This window comes from Denticeps clupeoides, chromosome 14, assembly GCF_900700375.1.
Source record: "Denticeps clupeoides chromosome 14, fDenClu1.1, whole genome shotgun sequence".
NCBI lineage: Eukaryota > Metazoa > Chordata > Actinopteri > Clupeiformes > Denticipitidae > Denticeps > Denticeps clupeoides.
The window spans coordinates 4058851-4074071 of record NC_041720.1 but is presented as its reverse complement, the minus strand read 5'-3'; the positions used below and the strand labels follow the sequence as shown (position 1 = coordinate 4074071).

Genomic DNA, 15221 nt, shown 5'->3' with positions numbered 1-15221 from the left:
AAACTAGTAAATCTGCCTCTAAAAACTAATTAAAACTAACTGAATTTGAAAAAAAAAATCTAAACGAAATAAAAACTAAAACTAATGAAAAATCCAAAACTATTATAACTGTGGTTCACACCTCTATGTGTGGTGCATGACAATGTGAGCTTGTTGAAATGTGACTTGGGATGTGACTCCTGGTGTTAAACAAACCTTAAAATCTTCAGGTTTTATTTGACAATGTTTCTTATACAGAGGAAAAAATAAAAGAAATAATCAGCAGAAATGTAGGACGTGTCATGGTCCTGTCACATCAACACCGTGGTGAAAAAGGCCCGGCAGTGTCTCTACCACCTCAGACGCCTGAGAGATTTCAGACTGCCCTCCAAGGTGCTCAGTGACTTCTACTCCTGCACCATAGAGAGCATCCTGACGGGAAACATCTCAACCTTGTTCAAGAACAGCACCATGCAGGACAGGCGAGCCCTACAGAGGGTGGTTCGATCAGCTGAACGCACCATCTGTACCAAGCTTCCTGACCTTCAATCATCCTACAATAAGCGGTGTTGGACCAGTGCCAGGAAGATAGAGAAGGACCTCAGCCACCTGAACAATGGACTGTTCTCTCTGCTGCGGTCAGGGAAGCGCTTCCGCTCCCTGAAGTCCAACACAGAGAGAATGAGGAGGAGCTTCTTCCCGCAGGCTATACAAGCTCTCAACAACAATACTACATAGAATTCCAATACACTCCAGCACTTTCACTTTCTTTTTTTATTTAGTTGACATTCTGTATCAATTGTTACATGTACATCCATCATGTTAATAAATGTATTAATCACAAAGTATCAACATGAATGTCTGTTTTTCCAGAAAGTTACTGCTAATTATACAACATATTATTGTCTCAGGTTAAGCAAATCAAAATCCGGCCTGTGTGGTGTTATAATGTCTATGCATTTCTTCCAACGTAAAACAGCACCCAGGGACAGTGGTGGCCTAGTAGTTAAGGAAGCGGCCCCGTAATCAGAAGGTTGCCTGTTCGAATCCAGATCCGCCAAGGTGCCACTGAGCAAAGCACCGTCCCCACACACTGCTCCTCGGGCGCCTGTCATGGCTGCCCACTGCTCACTCAAAGTGATGGGTTAAACGCAGAGGACAAATTTCACTGTATGCACCGTGTGCTGTGTATCACATGTGACTATCACTTCACTTTCAATCACTTTTGGACTCAATCCCCCCAGAATCCTTGCACAAACTTTTTTACTCTTGCACAGATTTTCAACTTTTTACTTTGAATTCAATCATTTACACACCTTCTCCCTACCTGTTACGCATATTTTATGTAAAAACATAAAAGTGTAATATTTGCATATTGGTTCATTGTATACTTAAAATATTTGCAATACTGTGGTCTGTAGCAGTCACTAAAGCATTTCACTGCATTTCATACTGTGTATGACTGTGTATGTGGCAAATAAAATTTGAATTTGATTTAAACTTGGGTCTTCTGCTTTTTTTCTATTGTTATTTTTGGTCCATTTAGATTGTTAATCTAGATTTAATATGACAATATTATAATATAAAATATTATATATATAAAATAATATCTTTTGGTAAAAATTTTCGCATTTCACTTGTTTATTGTGACTTGTGACTTAAGCAAAAAAACTCATTAAGCGACTTGCGGGACAGCCAATAACTACTTTCCTTACTGAGGAGTTGGCAACATTAATGTCACTCCCCACCAGTAAGTAGCACCATCGCCTTCCTTGGGGGTAAAATATACCCAGATAAGAGAGCAAGTAAGCTCCCAGGCACAGTTGTTCTGAACAAGAAGAAATATTCCTGTGTTTTCTGTGAGTGATTCTCCTTTCTACACATTATCACAGATACAGTTATGCTAAATAGCAGCTAAATGCGCATTCAGACTGATGTCTGGGATCATTCTCACTTTTAATGCCGAAACCTTTTCTTCACTATTCTTTGTCCAGCCCACTTCCCCACATCCTCCAATCAAATTTAAATAAGAAAACACTCTGCTGTGATTGGCTGTAAAAGACTGCAGCAGCTCACGTGTTCTACAAGCCTTTATATGCGAACAGAGAGAAGTTGGAGTTTGTTGTGCTCAGTGTAAAATTAGCTGGAACTGAGGAATCTCCGGGGAAACATTTCTAAAGGTGACTGCGTGTGTTGTGTTTCAGCCTGGTTTACAGGAGAATGTAGTTACAATGCTATACAGAAAGTAACCAATGCTATTTAGAAAGTTATTAAAAACTTTAAAATGTTGTTAAATGTATCTGAAATGTCAGTAGATCTATCTACTAAGTTGCTAAATTGGCAACAGCAGCTCTTTGCTATTTTTTTATGACTGGAATAACCAGATGTGATTTTTATTGTTGCTGGAGTATTTAACCGATTTCATGTCATAGTGTAATTGTATTTTGTTTCAAACAAGTGTTACATTATAGAAAAAAAATAGTATAAATAAATTGTAAATAGTATAAATTTCACTTTAAATTGTTCCTGTATTTGCAGACATTGGAAACAAACTCATGGATAAAACATGTAAAAAGGGAACTGAGGAAAAAATGCACAAGTTCAAGATGTATGTCTACAGTTTAAAACCAGAGAAGACCCACCAGTGTGTGGAGTGTGGGAAGAGTTTTAAACGAGCATCGGACCTTAAAATACACCAGAGGATCCATACTGGAGAGAAGCCCTACCAGTGTGTGGAGTGTGGGAAGAGTTTTACACAAGCATCAAACCTTAAAATACACCAGAGGATCCATACTGGAGAGAAGCCCTACCAGTGTGTGGAGTGTGGGGAGAGTTTTACACAAGCATCAAGCTTTAAAACACACCAGAGGATACATACTGGAGAGAAGCCCTACCAGTGTGTGGAGTGTGGGAAGAGTTTTACACACGCATCACACCTTAAAATACACCAGAGGACACATACTGGAGAGAAGCACTACCAGTGTGTGGAGTGTGGGCAGAGTTTTACACAAGCATCAAACCTTAAAATACACCAGAGGATACACACTGGAGAGAAGCCCTACCAGTGTGTGGAGTGTGGGAAGAGTTTTACACGAGCATCACACCTTAAAATACACCAGAGGATCCATACTGGAGAGAAGCCCTACCAGTGTGTGGAGTGTGGGAAGAGTTTTACACAAGCATCAAACCTTAAAATGCACCAGAGGATACATACTGGAGAGAAGCACTACCAGTGTGTGGAGTGTGGGATGAGTTTTATACAAGCATCACAACTTCAAATACACCAGAGGATACATACTGGAGAGAAGCCCTACCAGTGTGTAGAGTGTGGGAAGAGTTTAACACGAGCATCAAGCTTTAAAAAACACCAGAGGATACATACTGGAGAGAAGCCCTACCAGTGTGTGGAGTGTGGGAAGAGTTTTACAGACTCTTCAAACTTTAAAATACACCGGAGGATACATACTGGAGAGAAGCCCTACCAGTGTGTGGAGTGTGGGAAGAGGTTTACAACTAACTTAAAACTCAAAACGCACCAGACGTTACATCTTGAAGAGAAGTAGTGCCAGTGCAGGCTTTAAAAACTGTACAAACTTTCCAACCCAAAACCACATATCACAGAGGTTGGCAATAGTATGATGTATAATTTCATATTCCCAAACTGCTATTTAGTTTGTGCTTTTGTCATTTTATTGTTGGTATAACGGATGGTTTAATGACAATATGATGTATCAAACCTGCATCCTTGTGGTTGTCTGGTTGTATATTGGAAAGTTTTAAGGGTTCAATAAATTCACTCCAAGTGAGTAACAAGAGTTACATTCTTTTTTGTCAGGATTTTGTACAAATGATGCGACAGTCAGAATGCTGCACAAATTCTTCTCAGCACATCCCAAACATTCTCAATGGCGTTAAGGTCTGAACTAGGCTTTATAATTTCAAACTCTGTCATGCACCCATCAATTTGGAACAGGGTAAATCTGGATTCATCAGAGCACATAACCTTCTATTGCTCCAATTAATGTGGTAGTAGGCTAGTGGGTAACACACTCGCCTGTGAACCAGAAGACCCGGGTTCAAATCCCACTTACTACCATTGTGTCCCTGAGCAAGACACTTAACCTTAAGTTGCTCCAGGGAGACTGTCCCTGTAACTACTGATTGTAAGTCGCTCTGGATAAGGGCGTCTGGTAAATGCTGTAAATGTAAAATGTAAACAAAAGCAAGGCATGCATGCATGCTAGGATGCTACAGAGTCGACTGAGAAGCCTTTTTGTCTGTCAAGTGGCGGTGGTTTTTGTACCTGCACGAACTTTGCTCAGTGGCACCTTGGCGGATCGGGATTCAAACCGGCAACTTTCTGATTATGAGATTTGGACACACCTTGTCATTCAATGAGTTTATTTTCATGACCATTTACATTGGTAGATTGTCACGGAAGGCATCAAAACTATGAATGAACACATGTGGAGTTATGTACTTAACAAAAATAACTGAAATATCTGAAAACATGTTTTATATTCTAGTTTTTTTTGCTCTGATTACTGCTTTGCACACTCTTGGCATTCTGTCGATGAGCTTCAACAGGTAGTCACCTCAAATGGTTTTCCAACAGTCTTGAAGGAGTTCCCAGAGGGGTTTAGCACTTGTTGGCCCCTTTGTCTTCACTCTGCGGTTCAGCTCACCCCAAACCATCTCGATTGGGTTCATGTCCGGGGACTGTGGAGGCCAGGTCATCGGCCGCAGCACTCCATCACTCTCCTGTGTTCATTCATAGTTTTGATTGAATGAGAAGGTGTGTCCAAACTTTTGGCCTGTACTGTACATCATATCCACTGGATCGATTCACTTTTGTCAATATCAATGGTGAATGTTTAGAAAAGGCATTGGTGTAATATGGAGTTACCCAAGGATCCATACTAGGATCAGTACTGTTCTCTCTGTATTGTCAAATCACAGACACACTTCTCAAGCGGCTGACGGAAACACTTTTATTTCGATTTTTTCTGAACCGTGCTTGAAACACACATATTTCAAAAGAAACTGCCAACAAAACTGGTTGCCAGATTTATAGCCAATGTTTTCGATTACATCAGTTTTGATGTTAGACATTCACAGATTTTCTATAACAAAATTTGCTGTATCCACAAAATAAGAACCTGAATTTCCATAAAAGCAAACGGTAACTAACAAACTGTCACCTTTTTTATGTTTCTATCCCTCTGATGGATTAAATGAATTATTTGATTAAAGAATTTCAGCACTGTGTCATATACTGTGCCTTTTTATTGTAACAAAAGCAAAGATGTAGTCACACAAAAAAAATGGGGCAGTAGTGGCCTATTCCTTCCGCTCAGGCCAGTCCTTCTGTATGTAATGATGAGTTCTGTCCCTACTGTCCCACATGTAAAGGAAGCAGGGGTACATGGTAAACCCCGACTGCTGTCCCAACAAAAAGTTCACCATCTTTAAGTCAACACAGATATACCAGTGATGCTGATCATAGCAAATTTTCTCCAAAACGTACTTCACTGCTTCATACTTCTCCTTCAGTGTAGTCGAGTGTGCGAGGGGTACAGAGGCATAGAGGTTGCCATTGTGCAGCAAAATGCTGTCAATGAACAGTCTCCAATCTGTGGGTTCGTATTGTGGCACTCCAAGCTTGTGTAGAAGTTGTGCAATATCTGAACAGTACACCAAATCCTTCTCTTGAGAGAAATAAGCGCACCGCTTTCATCAACCACATATTCTTCTTCATTTTCTTCAACACTGGAAGAGTCTTGGTCGCTAGTAACAGGAAGTTCTCCAAAGACAGGTATTGGGATTTCATCGCAATGAGCTACAGGACGACGTGCTGATTCAAGATCAGGATATGTCAGGTTGTTCCGTTTTTTTCTGTTTATCCCAGTCACATCAATAGCGCAAAAGTAGCAATCAGTGTCATGGTTTCTCGGCTCCCTCCAGACCATGGGTATTCCAAACTTCAGACAACTCTTACGACCCTTGGTCCACTGACGCAGATACTCAGTGCAGTTTTTGCATACCATGTGTGGTGCCGAAGCTTTGTCTTGGTCACCTAGTGCCATACTGAAATAAGCAAGGTATGCATGCTTTACGAAACTTGTGATTGGTTTCCTGTTATGAACAAGAGTGTATTCGCCGTAAATGTAACAGAAGACATCAGGCTTATTTCTGCAAGATCTTCTTAATGATGCCATCTCATTAACTTTGAAACTCTAAATAACAATATTTGTAATATGCAGCAACAAAATTTTAAGTATAGGCCTATAAATGAGAAACCAAACCATAACAACATCAAAGGTCTCCAACACTTGAGGGGGTCATATAGTGACCCCCCCAAAGTGATCCAGATCGAGGATACAAAAGGGAAGGTAACGTGCCGCTCGGGGAGTCACTGCATTCAGATTCTCCCACACAAGCTGCGGTTTTAAGAACTTTGCTACCTGTTCTTTTATTCAGTGCTGTGTGTAACATCTGTTGGGTATGTTGGATTGATTTTCATTCTATCATTCTATCTTGTTTTGGACAATTAAGGAACTATTTACTATATCTGTAGAGCTGTGAAGATTATGTATGATAATAAATGTAAATATTGATATCTTTAATCTCCAGTCTTGTTATAGAATATTCTGTCAACTAAAGTTGTTTGTTATAGGGGGAACTTTCTGATCATATGGCAACACGGCAGATTTATGTATGTTTAAAGAACTTCTTGATCCTATATCACGTAAGCAGGTATTGTGTGTGAACCATAGAGAGTTCTTTTCTTCCTGCCCCTGTTGTGATCAGCCTGTCAGTCGGTGCAAATCCGCATGGTAGAAAGTTATTATGTTAATTATACTTGATTTACTAACTGGCCACTGTTTTGCTGATCAAGATTCGTTAAGTCAATGCAAATTTGCAGAGTCTTTAGTTCTCCCTAACTTTATACATTATTCAGTCCCTATTGTCCTCTTCATTCCAACTACCCATCTAAAGTGAATACAGGGAGTGCAGAATTATTAGGCAAATGAGTATTTTGTCCACATCATCCTCTTCATGCATGTTGTCTTACTCCAAGCTGTATAGGCTCGAAAGCCTACTACCAATTAAGCTTATTAGGTGATGTGCATCTCTGTAATGAGAAGGGGTGTGGTCTAATGACATCAACACCCTATATCAGGTGTGCATAATTATTAGGCAACTTCCTTTCCTTTGGCAAAATGGGTCAAAAGAAGGACTTGACAGGCTCAGAAAAGTAAAAAATAGTGCGATATCTTGCAGAGGGATGCAGCACTCTTAAAATTGCAAAGCTTCTGAAGCGCAATCATCGAACAATCAAGCGTTTCATTCAAAATAGTCAACAGGGTCGCAAGAAGCATGTGGAAAAACCAAGGCACAAAATAACTGCCCATGAACTGAGAAAAGTCAAGCGTGCAGCTGCCAAGATGCCACTTGCCACCAGTTTGGCCATATTTCAGAGCTGCAACATCACTGGAGTGCCCAAAAGCACAAGGTGTGCAATACTCAGAGACATGGCCAAGGTAAGAAAGGCTGAAAGATGACCACCACTGAACAAGACACACAAGCTGAAACGTCAAGACTGGTCCAAGAAATATCTCAAGACTGATTTTCTAAGGTTTTATGGACTGATGAAATGAGAGTGAGTCTTGATGGGCCAGATGGATGGGCCCGTGGCAGGATTGATAAAGGGCAGAGAGCTCCAGTCTGACTCAGACGCCAGCAAGGTGAAGGTGGACTACTAGGTTTGGGCTGGTATCATCAAAGATGAGCTTGTGGGCCCTTTTCGGGTTGAGGATGGAGTCAAGCTCAACTCCCAGTCCTACTGCCAGTTTCTGGAAGACACCTTCTTCAAGCAGTGGTACAGGAAGAAGTCTGCATCCTTCAAGAAAAACATGATTTTCATGCAGGACAATGCTCCATCACACGCGTCCAAGTACTCCACAGCGTGGCTGGCAAGAAAGGGTTTAAAAGAAGAAAAACTAATGACATGGCCTCCTTGTTCACCTCATCTGAACCCCATTGAGAACCTGTGGTCCATCAATCAAATGTGAGATTTACAAGGAGGGAAAACAGTACACCTCTCTGATCAGTGTCTGGGAGGCTGTGTTGCTGCTGCACGCAATGTTGATGGTGAACAGATCAAAACACTGACAGAATCCATGGATGGCAGGCTTTTGAGTGTCCTTGCAAAGAAAGGTGGCTATATTGGTCGCTGATTTGTTTTGGTTTTGTTTTTGAATGTCAGAAATGTATATTTGTGAATGTGGAGATGTTATATTGGTTTCACTGGTAAAAATAAATAATTGAAATGAGTATATATTTGTTTTTTGTTAAGTTGCCTAATAATTATGCACAGTAATAGTCACCTGCACACACAGATATCCCCCTAAAATAGCTAAAAATAAAAACAAACTAAAAACTACTTCCAAAAACATTCAGCTTTGATATTAATGAGTTTTTTTGGGTTCATTGAGAACATGGTTGTTGTTCAATAATAAAATTATTCCTCAAAAATACAACTTGCCTAATAATTCTGCACTCTCTGTAGTCTTGGTAGCTATATTGGAGTCAGATAATACAGATCTAAGACTATTTATCTGGTTGATAAATAAATTAGTTTTGTAGATTCGTTATTTTATTTTGCGTCAAAAAACGTCATACACACTAAACCCTTCACCGTCGTATCAGGTTCCGTTATTGGGCTGATAGGCGGGTTTTACAAATGTAATTGGAAAAGATCTTTGCATTTTTAAATATTATGTTAGCTTCTTTTGGGACCAGATGACATTACTTAACCAACAGTCATTTACAGGGATAACGGAGGGTTAAGTGACAATATGATGTATTGAACCTGCAACCGTGTTTTAAGGCTTAAATAAATTCACTCCAAGTGAGTTACAAGAGTTACATTCTTCTTCTGTTAGGATCTTGTACACATGATGCCACAGGTGGAATGCTGCAAAAAATCTTCTCAGCACATCGCAGAGATTCTCAATGGCGTTAAGGTCTGAACTCTGCGGTGCCCAATGTATGTGTGAAAATAACTACTTTCACAATTTGAGCTCGATGATGTTTACAGAGGATGGTGGTAGCTTAGTGTGTAACACACTTACTACCATTGTGTCCCTGAGCAAGAAACTTAACCCTGAGTGTGTCCAGGGTAGGGGTGTTGAATTTAATTGTATAATCGATGCATGGCGGTGCAGACGTGGACGATATTGCATCGATGCAGTGCAAAACATAATCGATTATATTATAATGGGGTTGCTAGGTGATTTTCTTGTTAAAAAGTAGTGCCGGTAGTGACTGTGGCGGCCTGAGTACAGCACGGCTCTGGGTACGAGTTTCACGCTGCACGGTGAGGCACCCACCGGCATTGTTCTCGCACCGCGGTCAAAGTTGAAACTTAATAGAATCCAAGCAGGCGAGTTTTCTTTCTGCCACTTCGAAACACACACACACGAAGCTGGAACGGAGGAAAATCTGATCTTTCTCTGAGTGTCCAGAGATCTACAAACCGACATTATCGTCTTACCAGGAGTCTAGAAAAACTCGCTGACTTTTTGCTCTGAGCCATGAAAAGCGGCTTTAGATTTTCTACAAGGCGCAGAAAAGCGGTCTGTGTTCAGTTAGCACTCACCTGACGCCACGGACGTCTAGACCAGCCGCTTTTATAGCGTTTGTGGCTTCAGGTTGTAAAGGGTTTTTCTCCACTACACACGAATCAGAGAAATGCTGAGAAAGGTGTGCATTTAAAGAAGTACGACCAGTACATATGAGACTGTTACAAGGTGAGAAGAGGACTAAACAGAGAGATTTTCTGCTCATGGTTGCAAAGACCTTAACTGTGTAGAAAATGTATGGCATGCATCGATATCGAGGCACTGATAATCGTAATCTAATCGAACCGTGAGACCAGAGAAGTTTCACACCTCTATGTGTGGTGCATGACAATGTGAGCTTGTTGAAATGTGACTTGAGAGTCCTGGTGTTAAACAAACCTTAAAATCTTCAGGTTTTATTTGACAATGTTTCTTATACAGAGGAAAAAATAAAATAAATAATCAGCAGAAATGTTGGACGTGTCATGGTCCTGTCACATCAACACCGTGGTGAAAAAGGCCCAGCAGTGTCTCTACCACCTCAGACGCCTGAGAGATTTCAGACTGCCCTCCAAGGTGCTCAGTGACTTCTACTCCTGCACCATAGAGAGCATCCTGATGGGAAACATCTCAACCTGGTTCGAGAACAGCACCATGCAGGACAGGCGAGCCTTACAGAGGGTGGTTCGATCAGCTGAACGCACCATCTGTACCAAGCTTCCTGACCTTCAATCATCCTACAATAAGCGGTGTTGGACCAGTGCCAGGAAGATAGAGAAGGACCTCAGCCACCTGAACAATGGACTGTTCTCTCTGCTGCGATCAGGGAAGCGCTTCCGCTCCCTGAAGTCCAACACAGAGAGAATGAGGAGGAGCTTCTTCCCGCAGGCTATACAAGCTCTCAACAACAATCCTACATAGAACTCCAATACACTCCAGCACTTTCACTTTTTTTTTTTATTTAGTTGACATTCTGTATCAATTGTTACATGTACATCCATCATGTTAATAAATGTATTAATCACAAAGTATCAACATGAATGTCTGTTTTCCAGAAATAAATAAAATAAATACAATAAAAAAAACACTTAGGGAGTGAAGTATGGTTACTGCTACTTATACAACACATTATTGTCTCAGGTTAAGTAAATCAAAGTCCGGCCTGTGTGGTGTTATATATTCTATGTATTTCTTCCAACGTAAAACAGCACCCAGGGGCAGTAGTGGCCTAGTGGTTAAGGAAGCTCCCCCCTAATCAGTACACCTCTCTGGTTGCCGGTTCGAATCCAGAACCAAGGTGCCACCGAGCAAAGCACCGTCCCCACTACTCCCCGGGCGCCTGTCATGGCTGCCCACTGCTCACTGAGGGTGATGGGTTAAACGCAGAGGACAAATTTCACTGTATGCACCGTGTGCTGTGTCTCACATGTGACAATCACTTCACTTTCAATCACTTCTGGACTCAATCCCCCCAGAATCCTTGCACAAACTTTTTTGCTCTTGCACAGATTTTCTACTTTTTACTTTGAATTCAATCATTTACACACCTTCTCCCTACCTGTTACACATATTTTATGTAAAAACATAAAAGTGTAATATTTGGTTATGTTTGCAATATTTGCATATTGGTTCATTGTATACTTAAAATATTTGCAATACTGTGGTCTGTAGCAGTCGCTAAAGTATTTCACTGAATTTCATACTGTGTATGACTGTGTATGTGGCAAATAAAATTTGAATTTGATTTAAACTTGGGTCTTCTGCTTTTTTTCTATTGTTATTTTTTGGTCCATTTAGATTGTTAATCTAGATTTAATATGAAAATCTTTTGGTAAATATTTTCACATTTCACTCGTTTATTGTGACTTGTGGCTTAAGCAAAAAAAACTCATTAAGCGACTTGCGGGACAGCCAATAACTACTTTCCTTACTGAGGAGTTGGCAACATTAATGTCACTCCCCACCAGTAAGTAGCATCATCGCCTTCCTTGGAAATAAAGATAGATCCAGATAAGAGAACAAATAAGATCCCTGGCACAGTTGTTCTGAACAAGAAGAAATATTCCTGTGTTTTCTGTGAGTGATTCTCCTTTCTACACATTATCACAGATACAGTTACGCTAAATAGCAGCTAAATGCGCATTCAGACTGATGTCTGGGATCATTCTCACTTTTAATGCCGAAACCTTTTCTTCACTATTCTTTGTCCGGCCCACTTCCCCACATCCCCCAATCAAATTTAAATAAGAAAACACTCTGCTGTGATTGGCTGTAAAAGACTGCAGCAGCTCACGTGTTCTACAAGCCTTTATATGTGAACAGAGAGAAGTTGGAGTTTGTTGTGCTCAGTGTAAAATTAGCTGGAACTGAGGAATCTCCGGGGAAACATTTCTAAAGGTGACTGCGTGTCTTTATAAATTCTCAGTAATATAAAATTAGTTTTTTTGTAAAAAGGTAAATAAACCAGAAATGACATCAGACATCCTCACATCTCTGAACTGTGGTAAAACACTGGAACCAAAGGGAACTGATGTAAAGGACGAGTTGGATGATGAAGTCTATTCAGGTGAGTGGAGTTAAATAAAGGGTGTTAAAGGATTTTAGTTAGAATTCTAGCAGCTTTCTCAATTTGCCAAGCGTCACATGGTTGTGTGAAGATTAAGAAGACCTCTGTCTGTTAGTCTTGTAGAGGAAATATCTGTATTATGTACCTATTCTACACAATAATTATTTTTGAAAGAGGTCTGATTAATTTAAGCATTAGAGATGATCTATGCAAAGCATGTGTTTCAGCCTGGTTTACAGGAGAATGTAGTTACAATTCTGTACAGAAAGTAACCAATGCTATTTAGAAAGTTATTAAAAAATCAAATGTTGTTAAATGTATCTGAAATGTCAGTAGATCTATCTACTAACTTGCTAAATTGGCAACAGCAGCTCTTTGCTATTTTTTTATGACTGGAATAACCAGATGTGATTTTTATTGTTGCTGGAGTATTTAACCGATTTCATGTCAGTGTATAATTGTATTTTGTTTCAAACAAGTGTTACATTATAGAAAAAAATACTTATTGTAAATAGTATAAATTTCACTTTAAATTGTTCCTATATTTGCAGACATTGGAAACAAATTCATGGATCAAACATGTAAAAGGGGAACTGAGGAAAAAACGCACAAGTTCAAGATGTATGTCTACAGTTTAAAACCAGAGAAGACCCACCAGTGTGTGGAGTGTGGGAAGAGTTTTACACAAGCATCAAACCTTAAAAAACACCAGAGGATACATACTGGAGAGAAGCCCTACCAGTGTGTGGAGTGTGGGAAGAGTTTTACACGAACATCACACCTTAAAATACACCAGAGGATACATACTGGAGAGAAGCCCTACCAGTGTGTGGCGTGTGGGAAGAGTTTTACAAACGCATCACACCTTCAAATGCACCAGAGGATACATACTGGAGAGAAGCCCTACCAGTGTGTGGCGTGTGGGAAGAGTTTTACACACTCATCAAGCTTTAAAAAACACCAGAGGATACATACTGGAGAGAAGCCCTACCAGTGTGTGGAGTGTGGGAAGAGTTTTACACGAGTATCAAGCCTTAAAATACACCAGAAGATACATACTGGAGAGAAGCCCTACCAGTGTGTGGAGTGTGGGAAGAGTTTTACACACGCATCACACCTTAAAATGCACCAGAGGATACATACTGGAGAGAAGCCCTACCAGTGTGTGGCGTGTGGGAAGAGTTTTACACACGCATCACACCTTCAAATGCACCAGAGGATACATACTGGAGAGAAGCCCTACCAGTGTGTGGCGTGTGGGAAGAGTTTTACACACTCATCAAGCTTTAAAAACACCAGAGGATACATACTGGAAAGAAGCCCTACCAGTGTGTGGAGTGTGGGAAGAGTTTTACACAAGCATCAAACCTTAAAATGCACCAGAGGATACACACTGGAGAGAAGCCCTACCAGTGTGTGGAGTGTGGGAAGAGTTTTACACAAGCATCAAGCTTTAAAAAACACCATAGGATACATACTGGAGAGAAGCCCTACCAGTGTGTGGAGTGTGGGAAGAGTTTTACACATGCATCAAACCTTAAAATACACCAGAGGATACATACTGGAGAGAAGCCCTACCAGTGTGTAGAGTGTGGGAAGAGTTTTACACAAATATCAAACCTTAAAATACACCAGAGGATACATACTGGAGAGAAGCCCTACCAGTGTGTGGAGTGTGGGAAGAGTTTTACACAAGCATCACACCTTCAAATACACCAGAGTATCCATACTGGAGAGAAGCCCTACCAGTGTGTGGAGTGTGGGAAGAGTTTTATACAAGCATCACACCTTCAAATACACCAGAGAATACATAATGGAGAGAAGACCTACCAGTGTGTGGAGTGTGGGAAGAGTTTTACACTAACATCAAACCTTAAAATACACCAGAGGATACATACTGGAGAGAAGCCCTACCAGTGTGTGGAGTGTGGGAAGAGTTTTACACAAGCATCACACCTTCAAATACACCAGAGGATCCATACTGGAGAGAAGCCCTACCAGTGTGTGGAGTGTGGGAAGAGTTTTTCAGATGCATCAAGCTTTAAAAAACATCAGATGATACATACTGGAGAGAAGCCCTACCAGTGTGTGGAGTGTGGGAAGAGTTTTATACAAGCATCACACCTTAAAATACACCAGAGAATACATAATGGAGAGAAGACCTACCAGTGTGTGGAGTGTGGGAAGAGTTTTACACAAGCATCAAGCCTTAAAAAACACCAGAGGATACATACACTGTAAAGAACGTACTGTAGAATTCACAATAATTTACTGGCAAAAAAGTTGCCAATAAAATCCTGTTAAATAGTTGCTAATTGCAGTAAAATGGATTACAGTATAATACTGCTTAGCAATTTACAATAAATTGATGTTTGCAGAATACAGTATTTTATTTGTTTTTTTACAGGATTATAAAATTAAACTTGTAAAAAGGCATTACAGTTTTTTTTGTAATTATGCTAAATTACTGTACTTACCTGGCAACAAATGTTGCCAATAAAATCCTGTGAATTCAACAAAAGCCAAGATGTAGCTGTAACATTTTTACTATGAAATTCCTGTATATAACAATTTTAACTGTGAACTGTACAGTGCTCTTTACCATTATACTGATGTGAATGCATTAAAACAAAGATTTAAAAAAATAATTACTCAAATTCAAAGCTGTTGTAAGAAAACTGTTTATTAAAGCTGACACCTGACAGCACTTCAGCACTGTCACTGGTAACATAACTTTACTTTTTCAACTACAGAAAAAATTCAGCTGTCACAAAACAACTACAAACAACTCAAGATTAAAGCATAAAGCAATAGTTAAAAGAAAAAGAAAAATGGTCATTATTTACTCTTCCTTAAGTTGTTTCTTTCTTGTGTTGAATACAAAAGATTATATTTTAATGAAGTTTATAACCAGACAAGTAACGTCGCCATTGACTTCAATAATAGGGCAAAAATATGGAAGTCAATGGCTACTGTCAACTGTCTGGTTACCAACATTTTAAAATATCTTAAAAAAAGAAAGAAACTCAGAATTTTGGAACAACTGAAGG

General features: G+C 40.0%; 1 protein-coding gene across 1 annotated transcript in view; it reads left to right on the top strand.

Annotated features, from left to right (window-relative positions):
• LOC114763647 (uncharacterized) overlaps nt 1–15221 on the top strand; it is a gene marked incomplete at its 3' end in the record, with an annotated part of 60425 nt that overhangs the window by 29394 nt on the left and 15810 nt on the right. The window contains 3 exon segments of the mRNA XM_028953415.1: nt 2609–3538; nt 12805–13457; nt 13460–14408. Coding sequence (XP_028809248.1) covers nt 2609–3538; nt 12805–13457; nt 13460–14408 — 2532 coding nt within the window.